The sequence below is a fragment of the Panulirus ornatus genome, chromosome 2 (genome assembly GCF_036320965.1).
Source record: "Panulirus ornatus isolate Po-2019 chromosome 2, ASM3632096v1, whole genome shotgun sequence".
Lineage (NCBI taxonomy): Eukaryota > Metazoa > Arthropoda > Malacostraca > Decapoda > Palinuridae > Panulirus > Panulirus ornatus.
In genome coordinates this window covers 92,628,129-92,649,274 of record NC_092225.1, presented here as the reverse complement: position 1 = coordinate 92,649,274, position 21,146 = coordinate 92,628,129, and the positions used below count along the sequence as shown (strand labels likewise).

The 21,146-nt window shown below is 42.4% G+C and overlaps 1 protein-coding gene across 1 annotated transcript in view; it reads right to left on the bottom strand.

The window, feature by feature from the left end:
* LOC139753241 (uncharacterized) overlaps positions 1–21,146 on the bottom strand; it is a 70,299-nt gene that overhangs the window by 10,332 nt on the left and 38,821 nt on the right. The window contains exon 5 of the mRNA XM_071669484.1: positions 219–331. Coding sequence (XP_071525585.1) covers positions 219–331 — 113 coding nt within the window. The remainder of the gene's footprint in view (positions 1–218; positions 332–21,146) is intronic.

The window sequence follows — 21,146 nt, the reverse complement described above, 5'->3', positions numbered from 1 at the left end:
TATAGGGCAAAGTCTGAACATTTGGAATGAAGTGGACAAACTTTACACATATAGGGCAAAATATGATAATTTAGAATGAAATGGACAAACTTTATACATAGGAGGCAAGGTCTGAATGTTTGGTATGAGGCCTGCATGAAAGGAAAGGCTTCATTCTGTACATGAAATATTTAAACACTTGAAATAATTCTTATCATGAAGCTAATACAAAATCTTACCTGTGGGATTGGGTTGAGATGGGGGTTTGGATGGGGATGTGGGCTCCTCCTCCTTATTGGGTAGTTCTTCGGTGGAATCAACGCAGCACACATCAAACTGCCTAGGGCACTTCCTGCATGCAATTCAAGGGTGTTCATAATGCAGGAAATGGCAGGAAGAGCAATTCATGAATAGTCATGAGTAGTTAGTGGTTTCGTTCATACATTTTCATTCTCTATTAATTTTGATGTAAAATATTTCTTCTTTCTTTAATGCTTGAGTGCTCTTGAATGAATATGATGTCAGAACTTGAAATATCATAAAAACACAACACATTACTAATCTGGTGTGTGAAGGCAAGATAGGAGGTCAACCAGAAAAATGTATGAAGTACAGGTGTACAGTAGGTACAGTAGGGTTGAGGGTCAAGTCAATTGGGAGGTAAGTTTGAATGGAGAAAAACTGGAGGAAGTAAAGTGTTTTAGATATCTGGGAGTGGAGCTGGCAGCGGATGGAACCATGGAAGCGGAAGTGAATCATAGGGTGGGGGAGGGGCGAAAATCCTGGGAGCCTTGAAGAATGTGTGGAAGTCGAGAACATTATCTCGGAAAGCAAAAACGGGTATGTTTAAAGGAATAGTGGTTCCAACAATGTTGTATGGTTGGGAAGCGTGGGCTATGGATAGAGTTGTGCACAGGAGGGTGGATGTGCTGGAAATGAGATGTTTGAGGACAATGTGTGGTTTGAGGTGGTTTGATCGAGTAAGTAATGTAAGGGTAAGAGAGATTTTTTTTTTTTTTTTTTTTTTTAGACTTTGTCGCTGTCTCCCACGTTTGCGAGGTAGCGCAAGGAAACAGACGAAAGAAATGGCCCAACCCCCCCCATACACATGTACATACACACGTCCACACACGGAAATATACATACCTACACAGCTTTCCATGGTTTACCCCGGACGCTTCACATGCCTTGATTCAATCCACTGACAGCACGTCAACCCCTGTATACCACATCGCTCCAATTCACTCTATTCCTTGCCCTCCTTTCACCCTCCTGCATGTTCAGGCCCCGATCACACAAAATCCTTTTCACTCCATCTTTCCACCTCCAATTTGGTCTCCCTCTTCTCCTCGTTCCCTCCACCTCCGACACATATATCCTCTTGGTCAATCTTTCCTCACTCATTCTCTCCATGTGCCCAAACCATTTCAAAACACCCTCTTCTGCTCTCTCAACCACGCTCTTTTTATTTCCACACATCTCTCTTACCCTTACGTTACTTACTCGATCAAACCACCTCACACCACACATTGTCCTCAAACATCTCATTTCCAGCACATCCATCCTCCTGCGCACAACTCTATCCATAGCCCACGCCTCGCAACCATACAACATTGTTGGAACTACTATTCCTTCAAACATACCCATTTTTGCTTTCCGGGATAATGTTCTCGACTTCCACACATTTTTCAAGGCTCCCAAAATTTTCGCCCCCTCCCCCACCCTATGATCCACTTCCGCTTCCATGGTTCCATCCGCTGACAGATCCACTCCCAGATATCTAAAACACTTCACTTCCTCCAGTTTTTCACCATTCAAACTCACCTCCCAATTGACTTGACCCTCAACCCTACTGTACCTAATAACCTTGCTCTTATTCACATTTACTCTTAACTTTCTCCTTCCACACACTTTACCAAACTCCGTCACCAGCTTCTGCAGTTTCTCACATGAATCCGCCACCAGCGCTGTATCATCAGCGAACAACAACTGACTCACTTCCCAAGCTCTCTCATCCCCAACAGACTTCATACTTGCCCCTCTTTCCAAGACTCTTGCATTTACCTCCCTAACAACCCCATCCATAAACAAATTAAACAACCATGGAGACATCACACACCCCTGCCGCAAACCTACATTCACTGAGAACCAATCACTTTCCTCTCTTCCTACACGTACACATGCCTTACATCCTCGATAAAAACTTTTCACTGCTTCTAACAACTTGCCTCCCACACCATATATTCTTAATACCTTCCACAGAGCATCTCTATCAACTCTATCATATGCCTTCTCCAGATCCATAAATGCTACATACAAATCCATTTGCTTTTCTAAGTATTTCTCACATACATTCTTCAAAGCAAACACCTGATCCACACATCCTCTACCACTTCTGAAACCACACTGCTCTTCCCCAATCTGATGCTCTGTACATGCCTTCACCCTCTCAATCAATACCCTCCCATATAATTTACCAGGAATTAAGAGAGATGTGTGGAAATAAAAAAGAGCGTGGTTGAGAGAGCAGAAGAGGGTGTTTTGAAATGGTTTGGGCACATGGAGAGAATGAGTGAGGAAAGATTGACCAAGAGGATATATGTGTCGGAGGTGGAGGGAACGAGGAGAAGTGGGAGACCAAATTGGAGGTGGAAAGATGGAGTGAAAAAGATTTTGTGTAATCGGGGCCTGAACATGCAGGAGGGTGAAAGGAGGGCAAGGAATAGAGTGAATTGGATCGATGTGGTATACCGGGGTTGACGTGCTGTCAGTGGATTGAATCAGGGCATGTGAAGCGTCTGGGGTAAACCATGGAAAGTTGTGTGGAGCCTGGATGTGGAAAGGGAGCTGTGGTTTCGGGCATTATTGCATGACAGCTAGAGACTGAGTGTGAACGAATGGGGCCTTTGTTGTCTTTTCCTAGTGCTACCTCGCACACATGTAGGAGGAGGGGGATGGTATTCCATGTGTGGCGAGGTGGCGATGGGAATGAATAAAGGCAGGCAGTGTGAATTGTGTGCATGGGTATATATGTATGTGTCTATGTGTGTATATATATGTGTACATTGAGATGTATAGGTATGTATATTTGCGTGTGCGGAAGTGTATGTAGTTACATTGTGTATGGGGGTGGGTTGGGCCATTTCTTTCATCTGTTTCCTTGCTCTACCTCGCAAACGCGGGAGACAGCGACAACAAAATAAATATAAATAAATATATATATATATATATATATATATATATATATATATATATATTTATATTTATTTATTATACTTTGTCGCTGTCTCCCGCGTTTGCGAGGTAGCGCAAGGAAACAGACGAAAGAAATGGCCCAACCCCCCCATACACATGTATATACATACGTCCACACACGCAAATATACATACCTACACAGCCTTCCATGGCTTACCCCAGACGCTTCACATGCCTTGACTCAATCCACCGACAGCACGTCAACCCCGGTATACCACATCGCTCCAATTCACTCTATTCCTTGCCCTCCTTTCACCCTCCTGCATGTTCAGGCCCCGATCACACAAAATCTTTTTCACTCCATCTTTCCACCTCCAATTTGGTCTCCCTCTTCTCCTTGTTCCCTCCACCTCCGACATATATATCCTCTTGGTCAATTTTTCCTAAACCTCATCCCTCCATGTGCCCAAACCATTTTCAAAACACCCTTTCCCGCTCTCCCAACCACGCTCTTTTTTAAATTCCACCACCCTCTCTTACCCTTATTTTACTCACTAATCGATAAAACCCCAACCCCCACACCAAAACATTGTCCTCCAAAAAAATCTAAATTTCCAGCACATCCATCCCCTCGCACAACTCTATCCATAGCCCACGCCTCGCAACCAACAACATTGTTGGAACCACAACCCTTCAAACCCCCCCCCATTTTTTGTTTTCCCGGGAGAAAAATTTTCCCCGATTTCCCAACATTCTTAAAGGCCCCCCAAATTTTTCCCCCCCTCCCCCACCCAAAGACCCAAAACCCCCTTTCCCTTTTCCATGGTTCCACCCCGGGCCAACCCAACCTCCCAGAATCAAAAAAACACTTAAACTTCCCCCCAATTTTTTTTCTCCTTTCCCAAACCCTCACCCCCCAAATTTTGACTTGCCCCCTAAACCCTACGTACCTAATAACCTTGCTCTTTATTCAAAATTTACTTTTTAATTTTCTTTTTCCAAAACTTTTTTCCCAAAAACCAGTCACCAGTTTCTGCAGTTTCTCACATAAATTTCAGCCACCACCGCTGAATAAATCACGAAAAAACCCAAATGACCATTTCCCCAAGCTCTCTCTCCCCAAGGGGACTTCAAACTTGCCCCTTTTTCCCCCAAAAACTCTTGCATTTACCCCCTAAAAACCCCCCATCCATAAACAAATTAAACAACCATGGAGAACACACCCCCCGCCGCAAACCTACATTCATTTTTCCCTCTTTTCCCAAAACTTACAATACCCCCCCTTAAAAACATCCCCGAAAAAGGGAACTTTTTCACTGCTTCTAACACCATTTCCTCCCACCCCTTATATTTTAAAATTACCTTCCACAAGCATCTCTATAAAACGTATCAAAAGCCTTCCCAGATCCTTTAAATGCACATACAAACCATTTGCTTTTCTAAGTATTTTCCCCACATACATTTTTTAAAGCAAACACCTTTTCCACAATCCTTTTCCCCTTTTTTCTGAAACCACACGGTTTTCCCCCCCAATCAAAATTGCTCTGTACAAACCCCTTCACCCTCTCAATAAATACCCTCCCCAATAAAAATTTAAACCAGGAACACTCAACAAACCTTATACCTCCGTAATTTGAGCACTCACTCTTACCCCCTTTTGGGCCTTTGTACAAGGGCACATGAAACGCTTTCCCCCAAATCCCCCAGGAAACCTAAACCTTTGAGTCATACTTACATTAAAAAACCCTTTTCCCAACCATCAAAAATACTCATCCCCTTTTTTAAAATAAATTCCATCCCAAAAACCAAACCAAAAATTCTGCCGGCCGGGGCCCGGTTTTAAAATTTTCCCAAAAGCTTTCACTACCCCCTTCTCTGTTTCCCAAAAATAAAATTTTTCCCTAACCCTCCCCACATTGCACACCACCTCACCAAAAACCCAAAATCGGCCACTCTACCACAAACACATTAAACCCAAACCCTTTTCAAAATACTCACAACCCCTTCCTTCTCACACACCATTTATTTGTTATCACCCCTTTTTTTGCCCCCTTTTCACTGAAATTTCCCCAAATTTGTTTTTCCCTTTAAGTTTTAACGCACTTTATAACCCTCCTTCCAAAACACTTTTTTAAAATTCTCCCAAGAATTTAATGATACTCTCCCACCCCAACCCCAAAATTTCCCCTTTTTTTCACCTCTTGCACCTTTCCCCTTGCCCCTCCTGTCTCTTTTTTAAAAATATATCTTCCCCCCCCAAAAATTTGCTTTTTTTTTCCCTGAAAAAAATCTTCCAAATCCCTCTCTCTTCTTTTTAAAACCAAAATACTCTTATTTTCTTCCCCACCACTTGCCCCCCCTTTTCCCTAATCAACCCCCCCCCCACTCTTCTCATGCCAAAAGCATCTTTTGCGCAACCCCACACTGACCCCCTAAAAAAACAACCCCATTCCCCCCCCCCCATCCCCTTACCCCTTGTTCTAAACCTTTTTCCTTTCTGTCCCTCAGCCCTCTCCGGGACTTCCTCACACAGGTCCCTTTTCCCCGGGCTAAATTTAACTCTCACAAACCTTACATCTAAATTTACACATATATATACCACATAGACACATAAAATAAAAAACCCTGCACAAAAATTTCACACTGCCTGTTTTTAATTCATTTTATAAAATATATATATATATAATAAAATTTTAAAATATATAAATAAAAAAATATTTTATATTTTAAGTTATTTATAAAATATATATAAAATATATATATAAAATCTAAAAATATAAAAATATTTTATTATATATATAAAAAATATGTGCCCAGGATAATATAAAAATTATATATATAAAAAAATTATATATTATATATATTGATATATGAATAAAGGCAGGCAGAAAGAATCAAGAAGGCAAGTGTTTTTTTGGGAGCAGCCTGCATGAGTGCGGTGTTAAGTGTTTTGCCGCGAGCATGCACGAAACCGCGGGTCATAGTGAAACTCGGAGGTGATTTGAATGCAAAGGTGATAATGTGCCAGTTTGAGGGAATAATTGGTATACATTGGGGGTGTTTCAGTTTTGTAAATGGAAATGAGCTCGAAGAGCTTAGTAGAATTATTTGGCTGAAAAATGACGAGTGAATGGGCATACACTGGTATAAAACGCGAGATATACATAAGTATACTATGTAAGTAGGAGAGAAGGCCAGAGAGCGTTATTGGATTACGTGTTAATTGACCAGGCGTGCGAAAGAAGAGACTTTTGGATGTAATGTTGGAACAGGTGCAACTGGAGGGATTTGTCCACTGATCATTATCTTGTGGAGGCTAAGGTTAAGACTTGTATGTTTTCAGAAAGCAAGAGTGAATGTTGGGGTGAAAGGGGTGTAGAGAGTAAGATGAGCTTGCGAGAAGGAACCTGTGTGAGGAAGTAACGCCCGGAGAGACTGAGTACAGAATGAGAAAAAGGTGAGAACAAATGAGAAGTAAGGGGATGGGGGAAAGGAATGGGATGTCTTTAGGGAATCAGTGATGGATGCCCGCAAAAGATGGCGAGTGGCATGAGAAGATGGGTAGGTGGCTTGATTAGAAAGGGTAGTTAGAGAGGTGGGATGAAGAAGAAAGAGTATTAGTGAAAGCGAAAGAGAGGAGGCATTAGGACGATATATATAGCCGGGAAAAAATGCAATTGAGTGGGAGATGTATAAAAGAAAGAGACAGGAGGTCACAGACGAAAGGTGCAAGATGTGGAAAAAAAGGGCAAAATAGAGGAGTTGGTGAGGAAGAGAGTCACATTAAATTTTATTAAGGGAGACATAAAAGATGTTCTGGCAAGGCGGTAACTAAAGTGCCGTACGTACAAGGGGAGCAAATGGGAACTTCAGGTGAATCGAGGCGCAAGTGGGGAGGTGGGACTAACAAGTAGTGGTGATGTGAGAAGGAGATGGAGTGAAGTATTTTGAAGATTGTCAGAATGTGTTTGATGATAGAGTGGGCAGAACATAAAGGGTGTTTTGGTCGAGGTGTTGTGCAAAGTGAGAGTTGTTAAGGAAAATGACTTTAGGGTAACCAGAGAAAGGTAGTGAAAGCTTGTGGCGGAAGATGAAAGCCGGCAAGGCAGCAGTTTGGATGGTGATTTGCAGTATGGAATTTTTTATTAAAAAAGGGGTCTGACTCGTATTGTTCTGACTGGTTGGTACGGTTATTATCTACTGTATGTCTGACTCATGGTGAGGTGCCTGAGGATTGGCGGAATGCGTGCATAGTGGCCATGGTACAAAGGACAGGGATCAGAGTGAGTGCTCAAATTACAGAGAGTATAAAGTATTTTATGTTTTTTGTTGAGTCTATTACCTGGTACATGTTAATATGGGCGGGGTATTGATTGAGAGGGTGAAGGGAGTACAGAGCATCAATTCTGGGGCAGAGCAGTTGTGGTTTCCAGAAGTGGGTTAGAGGATGTGTGGATCAGGTGCTTTTGCTTTGAGAGAATGGTATGTGAAGAAAACTTAGAAAAGCAAATGGATTTGTATGGTCGCATTTTTGGATACTGGAGAAGGCAAATGATAAGAGTTGATAGAGATGCGCTGTGGAAGGTATTAAGAATATATGGTGTGCGGTCGGAAAGTTTGTTAGAAGCAAGTGCTACACTTTTTATCGAGGATGTAAGGCATGTGTACGTGTAGGAGAGAGGAAAGTATTGGTTCTCAGTGAATGTAGTTTGCGCAGGGTGTCTGTGGATGTCCTCCATGGTTTTTACTTTGTTTATGGATGGGGTTGTTAGGGAGGTAAAATGCTAGGAGTTTTCTTGGAAAGAGGGGCAAGTAAGAAAGTCTGATGGGGCATGAGAGAGCTTGGACGTGAGTCAGTTGTTGGTCAGCTGATGATACAGCGCTTGGTGGCTGATTCATGTGAGAAACTGCAGAAGCTGGTGCCTGAGTTTGGAAAGTTGTGATTGAAGAAGAAAAGTTATAGAGTAACTGAGTGAAATTAAAGAGACAAGGTAATTAGGTACAGTAGGGTTTGAGGGTCCACTCAATTGGGAGGTAAGTTTGAATCGGAGAAAAACTGGAGGAAGTAAAGTGTTCTTTCGATATCTGGGAGTGGATCTGGCAGCGGATGGAACCATGGAAGCGGAAGTGAATCATAGGGTGGGGGAGGGGCGAAAATCCTGGAGCCTTGAAGAATGTGTGGAAGGTCGAGAACATTATCTCGGAAAGCAAAAACGGTAGGTTTTAAAGGAATAGTGGTTCCAACAATGTTGTATGGTTGGAATCGTGGGCTATGGAGAGAGTTGTGCACAGGAGGGTGATGTGTCTGGAAATGAGATGTTTGAGGACAATGTGTGTTTGAGGTGGTTTATCGAGTAAGTAATGTAAGCGGTAAGAGAGATTTTTTTTTTTTTTTTTTTTTTAGACTTTGTCGCTGGTCTCCCACGTTTGCGAGAGTAGCGCAAGGAAACAGACGAAAGAAATGGCCCAACCCCCCCCCATACACATGACATACACACGTCCACACACGCAAATATACATACCTACACAGCTTTCCATGGTTTACCCCAGACGCTTCACATGCCTTGATTCAATCCACTGACAGCACGTCAACCCCTGTATACCACATCGCTCCAATTCACTCTATTCCTTGCCCTCCTTTCACCCTCCTGCATGTTCAGGCCCCGATCACACAAAATCTTTTCACTCCATCTTTCCACCTCCAATTTGGTCTCCCTCTTCTCCTCGTTCCCTCCACCTCCGACACATATATCCTCTTGGTCAATCTTTCCTCACTCATTCTCTCCATGTGCCCAAACCATTTCAAAACACCCTCTTCTGCTCTCTCAACCACGCTCTTTTTATTTCCACACATCTCTCTTACCCTTACGTTACTTACTCGATCAAACCACCTCACACCACACATTGTCCTCAAACATCTCATTTCCAGCACATCCATCCTCCTGCGCACAACTCTATCCATAGCCCACGCCTCGCAACCATACAACATTGTTGGAACCACTATTCCTTCAAACATACCCATTTTTGCTTTCCGAGATAATGTTCTCGACTTCCACACATTCTTCAAGGCCCCCAGAATTTTCGCCCCCTCCCCCACCCTATGATCCACTTCCGCTTCCATGGTTCCATCCGCTGCCAGATCCACTCCCAGATATCTAAAACACTTCACTTCCACCAGTTTTTCTCCATTCAAACTCACCTCCCAATTGACTTGACCCTCAACCCTACTGTACCTAATAACCTTGCTCTTATTCACATTTACTCTTAACTTTCTTCTTCCACACACTTTACCAAACTCAGTCACCAGCTTCTGCAGTTTCTCACATGAATCAGCCACCAGCGCTGTATCATCAGCGAACAACAACTGACTCACTTCCCAAGCTCTCTCATCCCCAAGAGACTTCATACTTGCCCCTCTTTCCAAAACTCTTGCATTTACCTCCCTAACAACCCCATCCATAAACAAATTAAACAACCATGGAGACATCACACACCCCTGCCGCAAACCTACATTCACTTTCCTCTCTTCCTACACGTACACATGCCTTACATCCTCGATAAGAACTTTTCACTGCTTCTAACAACTTTCCTCCCACACCATATATTCTTAATACCTTCCACAGAGCATCTCTATCAACTGTATCATATGCCTTCTCCAGATCCATAAATGCTACATACAAATCCATTTGCTTTTCTAAGTATTTCTCACATACATTCTTTAAAGCAAACACCTGGTCCACACATCCTCTACCACTTCTGAAACCACACTGCTCTTCCCCAATCTGATGCTCTGTACATGCCTTCACCCTCTCAATCAATACCCTCCCATATAATTTACCAGGAACACTCAACAAACTTATACCTCCGTAATTTGAGCACTCACTCTTATCCCCTTTGCCTTTGTACAATGGCACTATGCACGCATTCCACCAATCCTCAGGCACCTCACCATGAGTCATACATACATTAAATAACCTTACCAACCAGTCAACAATACAGTCATCCCCTTTTTTAATAAATTCCACTGCAATACCATCCAAATCTGCCGCCTTGCCGGCTTTCATCTTCCGCAAAGCTTTCACTACCTCTTCTCTGTTTACCAAATCATTTTCCCTAACCCTCTCACTTTGCACACCACCTCGACCAAAACACCCTATATCTGCCACTCTATCATCAAACACATTCAACAAACCTTCAAAATACTCACTCCATCTCCTTCTCACATCACCATTACTTGTTATCACCTCCTCATTTGCGCCCTTCACTGAAGTTCCCATTTGCTCCCTTGTCTTACGCACTTTATTTACCTCCTTCCAGAACATCTTTTTATTCTCCCTAGAATTTAATGATACTCTCTCACCCCAACTCTCATTTGCCCTTTTTTTCACCTCTTGCACCTTTCTCTTGACCTCCTGTCTCTTTCTTTTATATATCTCCCACTCAATTGCATTTTTTCCCTGCAAAAATCGTCCAAATGCCTCTCTCTTCTCTTTCACCAATACTCTTACTTCTTCATCCCACCACTTGCTACCCTTTCTAATCAACCCACCTCCCACTCTTCTCATGCCACAAGCATCTTTTGCGCAATCCATCACTGATTCCCTAAATACATCCCATTCCTCCCCCACTCCCCTTACTTCCATTGTTCTCACCTTTTTCCATTCTGTACTCAGTCTCTCCTGGTACTTCCTCACACAGGTCTCCTTCTCAAGCTCACTTACTCTCACATACCTATACATCTCAATGTACACATATATATACTCACATAGACACATACATATATACCCATGCACACAATTCACACTGCCTGCCTTTATTCATATATATATATATATATATATATATATATATATATATATATATATATATATATATATATATAAGTTATATATATATATATATATATATATATATATATATATATATATATATATATATATATATATATATATATATATGTGCCCAGGGATAATATATATATATATATATATATATATATATATATATATATATATATATGAATAAAGGCAGGCAGAAAGATCAAGAGAGGCAAGTGTTTTGGGAGCAGCTGAATGAGTGTGTTAGTGGTTTTGATGCACGAAACCGGGTCATAGTGATGGGTGATTTGAATGCAAAGGTGAGTAATGTGACAGTTGAGGGAATAATTGGTATACATGGGGTGTTCAGTGTTGTAAATGGAAATGGTGAAGAGCTTGTAGATTTATGTGCTGAAAAAGGACTGATGATTGGGAATACCTGGTTTAAAAAGCGAGATATACATAAGTATACTTATGTAAGTAGGAGAGATGGCCAGAGAGCGTTATTGGATTACGTGTTAATTGACAGGCGTGCGAAAGAGAGACTTTTGGATGTTAATGTGCTGAGAGGTGCAACTGGAGGGATGTCTGATCATTATCTTGTGGAGGCTAAGGTGAAGATTTGTATGGGTTTTCAGAAAAGAAGAGTGAATGTTGGGGTGAAGAGGGTGGTGAGAGTAAGTGAGCTTGAGAAGGAGACCTGTGTGAGGAAGTACCAGGAGAGACTGAGTACAGAATGGAAAAAGGTGAGAACAATGGAAGTAAGGGGAGTGGGGGAGGAATGGGATGTATTTAGGGAATCAGTGATGGATTGCGCAAAAGATGCGTGTGGCATGAGAAGAGTGGGAGGTGGCTTGATTAGAAAGGGTAGTGAGTGGTGGGATGAAGAAGTAAGAGTTTTAGTGAAAGAGAAGAGAGAGGCATTAGGACGATTTTTGCAGGGAAAAAATGCAATTGAGTGGGAGATGTATAAAAGAAAGAGACAGGAGGTCAAGAGAAAGGTGCAAGAGGTGAAAAAAAGGGCAAATGAGAGTTGGGGTGAGAGAGTATCATTAAATTTTAGGGAGAATAAAAAGATGTTCTGGAAGGAGGTAACTAAAGTGCGTAAGACAAGGGAGCAAATGGGAACTTCGGTGAAGGGCGCAAGTGGGGAGGTGATAACAAGTAGTGGTGATGTGAGAAGGAGATGGAGTGAGTATTTTGAAGGTTTGTTGAATGTGTTTGATGATAGAGTGGCAGATATAGGGTGTTTTGGTCGAGGTGGTGTGCAAAGTGAGAGGGTTAGGGAAAATGATTTGGTAAACAGAGAAGAGGTAGTGAAAGCTTTGCGGAAGATGAAAGCCGGCAAGGCAGCAGGTTTGGATGGTATTGCAGTGGAATTTATTAAAAAAGGGGGTGACTGTATTGTTGACTGGTTGGTAAGGTTATTTAATGTATGTATGACTCATGGTGAGGTGCCTGAGGATTGGCGGAATGCGTGCATAGTGCCATTGTACAAAGGCAAAGGGGATAAGAGTGAGTGCTCAAATTACAGAGGTATAAGTTTGTTGAGTATTCCTGGTAAAGTATATGGGAGGGTATTGATTGAGAGGGTGAAGGGATGTACAGAGCATCAGATTGGGGAAGAGCAGTGTGGTTTCAGAAGTGGTAGAGGATGTGTGGATCAGGTGTTTGCTTTGAAGAATGTATGTGAGAAATACTTAGAAAAGCAAATGGATTTGTATGTAGCATTTATGGATCTGGAGAAGGCATATGATAGAGTTGATAGAGATGCTCTGTGGAAGGTATTAAGAATATATGGTGTGGGAGGAAAGTTGTTAGAAGCAGTGAAAAGTTTTTATCGAGGATGTAAGGCATGTGTACGTGTAGGAAGAGAGGAAAGTGATTGGTTCTCAGTGAATGTAGGTTTGCGGCAGGGGTGTGTGATGTCTCCATGGTTGTTTAATTTGTTTATGGATGGGGTTGTTAGGGAGGTAAATGCAAGAGTTTTGGAAAGAGGGGCAAGTATGAAGTCTGTTGGGGATGAGAGAGCTTGGGAAGTGAGTCAGTTGTTGTTCGCTGATGATACAGCGCTGGTGGCTGATTCATGTGAGAAACTGCAGAAGCTGGTGACTGAGTTTGGAAAAGTGTGTGGAAGAAGAAAGTTAAGAGTAAATGTGAATAAGAGCAAGGTAATTAGGTACAGTAGGGTTGAGGGTCAAGTCAATTGGGAGGTAAGTTTGAATGGAGAAAAACTGGAGGAAGTAAAGTGTTTTAGATATCTGGGAGTGGATCTGGCAGCGGATGGAACCATGGAAGCGGAAGTGGATCATAGGGTGGGGGAGGGGGCGAAAATCCTGGGAGCCTTGAAGAATGTGTGGAAGTCGAGAACATTATCTCGGAAAGCAAAAATGGGTATGTTTGAAGGAATAGTGGTTCCAACAATGTTGTATGGTTGCGAGGCGTGGGCTATGGATAGAGTTGTGCGCAGGAGGATGGATGTGCTGGAAATGAGATGTTTGAGGACAATGTGTGGTGTGAGGTGGTTTGATCGAGTGAGTAACGTAAGGGTAAGAGAGATGTGTGGAAATAAAAAGAGCGTGGTTGAGAGAGCAGAAGAGGGTGTTTTGAAGTGGTTTGGGCACATGGAGAGAATGAGTGAGGAAAGATTGACCAAGAGGATATATGTGTCGGAGGTGGAGGGAACGAGGAGAAGTGGGAGACCAAATTGGAGGTGGAAAGCTGGAGTGAAAAAGATTTTGTGTGATCGGGGCCTGAACATGCAGGAGGGTGAAAGGAGGGCAAGGAATAGAGTGAGTTGGAGCGATGTGGTATACCGGGGTTGACGTGCTGTCAGTGGATTGAAGCAGGGCATGTGAAGCGTCTGAGGTAAACCGTGGAAGGCTGTGTAGGTATGTATATTTGCGTGTGTGGACGTATGTATATACATGTGTATGGGGGGGGTTGGGCCATTTCTTTCGTTTGTTTCCTTGCGCTACCTCGCAAACGCGGGAGACAGCGACAAAGTATAATATAAATAAAAAAAAATATATATATATATATATATATATATATATATATATATATATATATATATATATATATATATATATATATATTTTTTTTTTCTTTTTTCTTTTTTGCTTTGTCGCAGTCTCCCGCGTTTGCGAGGTAGCGCAAGGAAACAGACGAAAGAAATGGCCCAACCCACCCCCATACACATGTATATACATACGTCCACACACGCAAATATACATACCTACACAGCTTTCCATGGTTTAAGACGCTTCACATGCCCTGATTCAATCCACTGACAGCACGTCAACCCCGGTATACCACATCGATCCAATTCACTCTATTCCTTGCCCTCCTTTCACCCTCCTGCATGTTCAGGCCCCGATCACACAAAATCTTTTTCACTCCAGCTTTCCACCTCCAATTTGGTCTCCCACTTCTCCTCGTTCCCTCCACCTCCGACACATATATCCTCTTGGTCAATCTTTCCTCACTCATTCTCTCCATGTGCCCAAACCATTTCAAAACACCCTCTTCTGCTCTCTCAACCACGCTCTTTTTATTTCCACACATCTCTCTTACCCTTATGTTACTTACTTGATCAAACCACCTCAAACCACACATTGTCCTCAAACATCTCATTTCCAGCACATCCATCCTCCTGTGCACAACTCTATCCACAGCCCACGCCTCGCAAATATACAACATTGTTGGAACCACTATTCCTTCAAACATACCCATTTTTGCTTTCTGAGATAATGTTCTCGACTTCCACACATTCTTCAAGGCTCCCAGGATTTTCGCCCCCTCCCCCACCCTATGATCCACTTCCGCTTCCATGGTTCCATCCGCTGCCAGATCCACTCCCAGATATCTAAAACACTTTACTTCCTCCAATTTTTCTCCATTCAAACTTACCTCCCAATTGACTTGACCCTCAACCCTACTGTACCTAATTACCTTGCTCTTATTCACATTTACTCTTAACTTTCTTCTTTCACACACTTTACCAAACTCAGTCACCAGCTTCTGCAGTTTCTCACATGAATCAGCCACCAGCGCTGTATCATCAGCGAACAACTGACTCACTTCCCAAGCTCTCTCATCCCCAACAGACTTCATACTTGCCCCTCTTTCCAAAACTCTTGCATTCACCTCCCTAACAACCCCATCCATAAACAAATTAAACAAGCATGGAGACATCACACAACCCTGCCGCAAACCTACATTCACTGAGAACCAATCACTTTCCTCTCTTCCTACATGTACACATGCCTTACATCCTCGATAAAAACTTTTCACTGCTTCTAACAACTTGCCTCCCACACCATATATTCTTAATACCTTCCACAGAGCATCTCTATCAACTCTATCATATGCCTTCTCCAGATCCATAAATGCTACATACAAATCCATTTGCTTTTCTAAGTATATATATATATATATATATATATATATATATATATATATATATATATATATATATATATATTTATATATATATATTACACAGTATGAATTATGTACATATGTATGTCTGTGTGTATATATATGTATGCAATGAGATGTATAGGTATGTATATGTGCGTGTGTGGACGTGTATGTATATACATATGTATGTGGGTGGGTTGGGCCATTCTTTTGTCTGTTTCCTTGCGCTACCTCGCTAACGCGGGAGACAGCGACAAAGTATAATAAGTAAATATAAAATATATTGAATGCAAAGGTGAGTAATGTGGCAGTTGAGTTGAATAATTGGTGTACATGGGGTGTTCAGTGTTCTAAATGGAAATGGTAAAGACCTTGTAGATTTATGTGCTGAAAAAGGACTGGTGATTGGGAATACCTGGGTTAAAAAGAGAGATATACATAAGTTATACGGAAGGAAGTAGGAGAGATGGCCACAGAGCGTTGTTGGATTACGTGTTACTTGATAGGCGCACAAAAGAGAGACTTTTGGATGTTAATGTGCTGAGAGGTGCAACTGGAGGGATGTCTGATCATTACCTTGAGGAGGCGAAGGTGAAGATTTCTAGAGGTTTTCAGAAAAGAAGAGAGAAAGTTGGAGTGAAGAGAGTGGTGAGAGTAAGTGAGCTTGGGAAGGAGACTTGTGTGAGGAAGTACCAGGAGAGACTGAGTAGAGAATGGAAAAAGGTGAGAACAAAGGACGTAAGGGGAGTGAGGGAGGAAGGGGATGTATTTAGGGGAGCAGTGATGGCTTGCGCAAAAGATGCTTGTGGCATGCGAAGCATGGGAGGTGGGCAGATTAGAAAGGGTAGTGAGTGGTGAGATGATGAAGAAGTAAGATTATTAGTGAAAGAGAAGAGAGAGGCATTTGGACGATTTTTGCAGGGAAATAATGCAAATGACTGGGAGATGTATAAAAGAAAGAGGCAGGAGGTCAAGAGAAAGGTGCAAGAGGTGAAAAAGAGGGCAAATGAGAGTTGGGGTGAGAGAGTATCATTAAATTTTAGGGAGAATAAAAAGATGTTTTGGAAGGAGGTAAATAAAGTGCGTAAGACAAAGGAACAAACGGGAACTTCAGTGAAGGGGGCTAATGGGGAGGTGATAACAAGTAGTGGTGATGTGAGGAGATGGAGTGAGTATTTTGAAGGTTTGTTAAATGTGTTTGATGATAGAGTGGCAGATATAACAGAGAAGAGGTAGTAAAAGCTTTGCAGAAGATGAAAGCTGGCAAGGCAGTGGGTTTGGATGGTATTGCAGTGGAATTTATTAAAAAAAGGGGTGACTGTATTGTTGACTGGTTGGTAAGGTTATTTAATGTATGTATGACTCATGGTGAGGTGCCTGAGGATTGGCGGAATGCTTGCATAGTGCCATTGTACAAAGGCAAAGGGGATAAGAGTGAGTGCTCAAATTACAGAGGTATAAGTTTGTTGAGTATTCCTGGGAAATTATATGGGAGGGTATTGATTGAGAGGGTGAAGGCATGTATGGAGCATCAGATTGGGGAAGAGCAGTGTGGTCTCAGAAGTGGTAGAGGATGTGTGGATCAGGTGTTTGCTTTGAAAAATGTATGAGAAATACTTAGAAAAGCAAATGGATTTGTATGTAGCATTTATGGATCTAGAGAAGGCATATAACAGAGTTGATAGAGATGCTCTGTGGAAGGTATTAAGAATATATGGTGTGGGAGGCAAGTTGTTAGAAGCAGTGAAAAGTTTTTATCGAGGATGTAAGGCATGTGTACGTGTAGGAAGAGAGGAAAGTGATTGGTTCTCAGTGAATGTTGGTTTGTGGCAGGGGTGTGTGATGTCTCCATGGTTGTTTAATTTGTTTATGGATGGGGTTGTTAGGGAGGTGAATGGAAGAGTTTTGGAAAGAGGGGCAAGTATGCAGTCTGTTGTGGATGAGAGAGCTTGGGAAGTGAGTCAGTTGTTGTTCTCTGATGATACAGCGCTGGTGGGTGATTCGTGTGAGAAACTGCTAAAGCTGGTGACTGAATTTGGTAAAGTGTGTGAAAGAAGAAAGCTAAGAGTAAATGTGAATAAGAGCAAGTTTATTAGGTACAGTAGGGTTGAGGGACAAGTCAATTGGGAGGTAAGTTTGAATGGAGAAAAACTGGAGGAAGTGATGTGTTTTAGATATCTGGGAGTGGATTTGGCAGCGGATGGAACCATGGATGCGGAAGTGAATCATAGGGTGGGGGAGGGGGCGAAAGTTCTGGGAGCGTTAAGAATGTGTGGAAGTCGAGAACATTATATCGGAAAGCAAAAATGGGTATGTTTGAAGGAATAGTGGTTCCAACAATGTTATATGGTTGCGAGGCGTGGGCTATGGATAGAGTTGTGTGGAGGACGGTGAATGTGCTAGAAATGAGATGTTTGAGGACAATATGTGGTGTGAGGTGGTTTGATTGAGTAAGTAACGTAAGGGTAAGAGAGATGTGTGGTAATAAAAAGAGTGTGGTTGAGAAAGCAGAAGAGGAAGCTTTGAAATGGTTTGGTCACATGGTGAGAATGAGCGAGGAAAGATTGTCCAAGAGGATATATGTGTCACAGGTGGAGGGAACGAGGAGAAGTGGGAGACCAAATTGGAGGTGGAAAGATGGAGTGAAAAAGATTTTGTTTGATTGGGGCCTGAACATGCAGGAGGGTGAAAGGGGTGCAAGGAAGAGAGTGAATTGGAATGATGTGGTATACCGGGATCGACGTGCTGTCAATGGATTGAACCAGGGTGTGTGAAGTGTCTGGGGTAAACCATGGAAAGTTCTGTGGGGCCTGGATGTGCAAAGGGGGCTGTGGTTTCAGTGCATTATAAATGACAGCTAGAGACTGAGTGTGTGGACGTGTATGTGGGTAGGTTGGGCCATTCTTTTGTCTGTTTCCTTGCGCTACCTCGCAAACGTGGGAGAGCGAAAAAGCAAAATAAATAAATATAAATATATATACAATTGCAAAGGGGATAAGAGTGAGTGTTCAAATTACAGAGGTATAAGTTTGTTGAGTATTCCTGGTAAATTATATGGGAGGGTATTGATTGAGAGGGTGAAGGCATGTACAGAGCATCAGATTGGGGAAGAGCAGTGCGGTTTCAGAAGTGGTAGAGGATGTGTGGATCAGGTGTTTGCTTTGAAGAATGTATGTGAGAAATACTTAGAAAAGCAAATGGATTTGTATGTAGCATTTATGGATCTGGAGAAGGCATATGATAGAGTTGATAGAGATGCTCTGTGGAAGGTATTAAGAATATATGGTGTGGGAGGCAAGTTGTTAGAAGCAGTGAAAAGTTTTTATCGAGGATGTAAGGCATGTGTACGTGTAGGAAGAGAGGAAAGTGATTGGTTCTCAGTGAATGTAGGTTTGCGGCAGGGGTGTGTGATGTCTCCATGGTTGTTTAATTTGTTTATGGATGGGGTTGTAAGGGAGGTAAATGCAAGAGTCCTGGAAAGAGGGGCAAGTATGAAGTCTGTTGGGGATGAGAGAGCTTGGGAAGTGAGTCAGTTGTTGTTCGCTGATGATACAGCGCTGGTGGCTGATTCATGTGAGAAACTGCAGAAGCTGGTGACTGAGTTTGGTAAAGTGTGTGGAAGAAGAAAGTTGAGAGTAAATGTGAATAAGAGCAAGGTTATTAGGTACAGTAGGGGTGAGGGTCAAGTCAATTGGGAGGTGAGTTTGAATGGAGAAAAACTGGAGGAAGTGAAGTGTTTTAGATATCTGGGAGTGGATCTGTCAGCGGATGGAACCATGGAAGCGGAAGTGGATCATAGGGTGGGGGAGGGGGCGAAAATTTTGGGAGCCTTGAAAAATGTGTGGAAGTCGAGAACACTATCTCGGAAAGCAAAAATGGGTATGTTTGAGGGAATAGTGGTTCCAACAATGTTGTATGGTTGCGAGGCGTGGGCTATGGATAGAGATGTGCGCAGGAGGATGGATGTGCTGGAAATGAGATGTTTGAGGACAATGTGTGGTGTGAGGTGGTTTGATCGAGTAAGTAACGTAAGGGTAAGAGAGATGTGTGGAAATAAAAAAGAGCGTGGTTGAGAGAGCAGAAGAGGGTGTTTTGAAATGGTTTGGGCACATGGAGAGAATGAGTGAGGAGAGATTGACCAAGAGGATATATGTGTCGGAGGTGGAGGGAACAAGGAGAAGAGGGAGACCAAATTGGAGGTGGAAAGATGGAGTGAAAAAGATTTTGTGTGATCGGGGCCTGAACATGCAGGAGGGTGAAAGGAGGGCAAGAAATAGAGTGAATTGGAGTCATGTGGTATACAGGGGTTGACGTGCTGTCAGTGGATGGAAGCAAGGCATGTGAAGCGTCTGGGGTAAACCATGGAAAGCTGTGTAGGTATGTATATTTGCGTGTGTGGACGTGTGTATGTACATGTGTATGGGGGGGGGTTGGGCCATTTCTTTCGTCTGTTTCCTTGCACTACCTCGCAAACGCGGGAGACGGCGACAAAGTATAAAAAAAAAAAAAAAAAAAAAAAAAAAAAAAAAATATATACACGCACATATAATTACATATACATCTCAATATATGCACATACACATACACAGACATATACATATATACACATGTACATATTCATACTCGCTTGCCTTCATCTAATCCCGGCACCATCCCACTCCACAGGAAACAGCATTGCCATCCCCTTTGCGTCAATGAGGTAGCACCAGGAAAAAAAAAAAAAGAAAAAGAAAAAACCACAGCTCCCTATCCACCATATCCAGGCCCCACAGACCTTTCCACGGTTTACCCCAAATGTTTCACATGCCCTGGTTCACTGCATTGACAGCAAATCGACCACAGTATACCATATTGTTCCAATTAACTCTGTTCCTTGCATGCGTCTCACCCTCCTATATGTTTCGACCCTGACTGCTCATATTCTTTTTCACTCCATCCTTCCACCTCCAACTTCCCAGGCCCTCTCATCCCAACAGAATGCATAATTGCCCCTCTCTCCAAAACAATTGCATTTGCCTCCCTAACCACCCCTTCCATAAATTAAACAACCATGGGGACATCACACACCCCTGCCCCAGACCAACATTCACTGGGAACTAATCACTCTCCTCTCTTCTTACTTGTACACATGCCTTACATCCTTGGTAAAAACTTTTCACTGCTTCCAGCAACTTACCTCCCACACCATATATGCTTAAAACCTTCCACAAAGCATCTCTATCAACCCTATCATATGCTTTCTCCTTCCATAAATGCTACATACAAAGCCATCTGTTTTTCTAGGTGTTTTTCACATACATTCTTTAAAGCAAACACCTGATCCACACATCCACTACCACTTCTGAAACGACACTGCTCTTCCCCAATCTAATGCTCTGTACATGCCTTTACCCTCTCAATCAACACCTTCCCATATAATTTCCCAAGGATACTCTACAAACTTATGCCTTTGCGGTTTGAACACTCATCTTTATCCCCTTTGCCTTTGTACAATAGCACTATGCATGCATTCTGCCAATCCTCAGGCACTTCACCATGATCCATACATACATTGAGTATCCTTACCAACCAATCAACAACATAGTGACCCCTTTCTTAATAAATTCTACTGCAATACCATCCAAACCTGCTGCCTTGCAGGATTTCATCTTTCGCAAAGCTTTCACTACCTCTTCTCTCTTGACCAAACCAATTTCCCTGACCCTCTCACTTTGCTCACCATCCCAACCA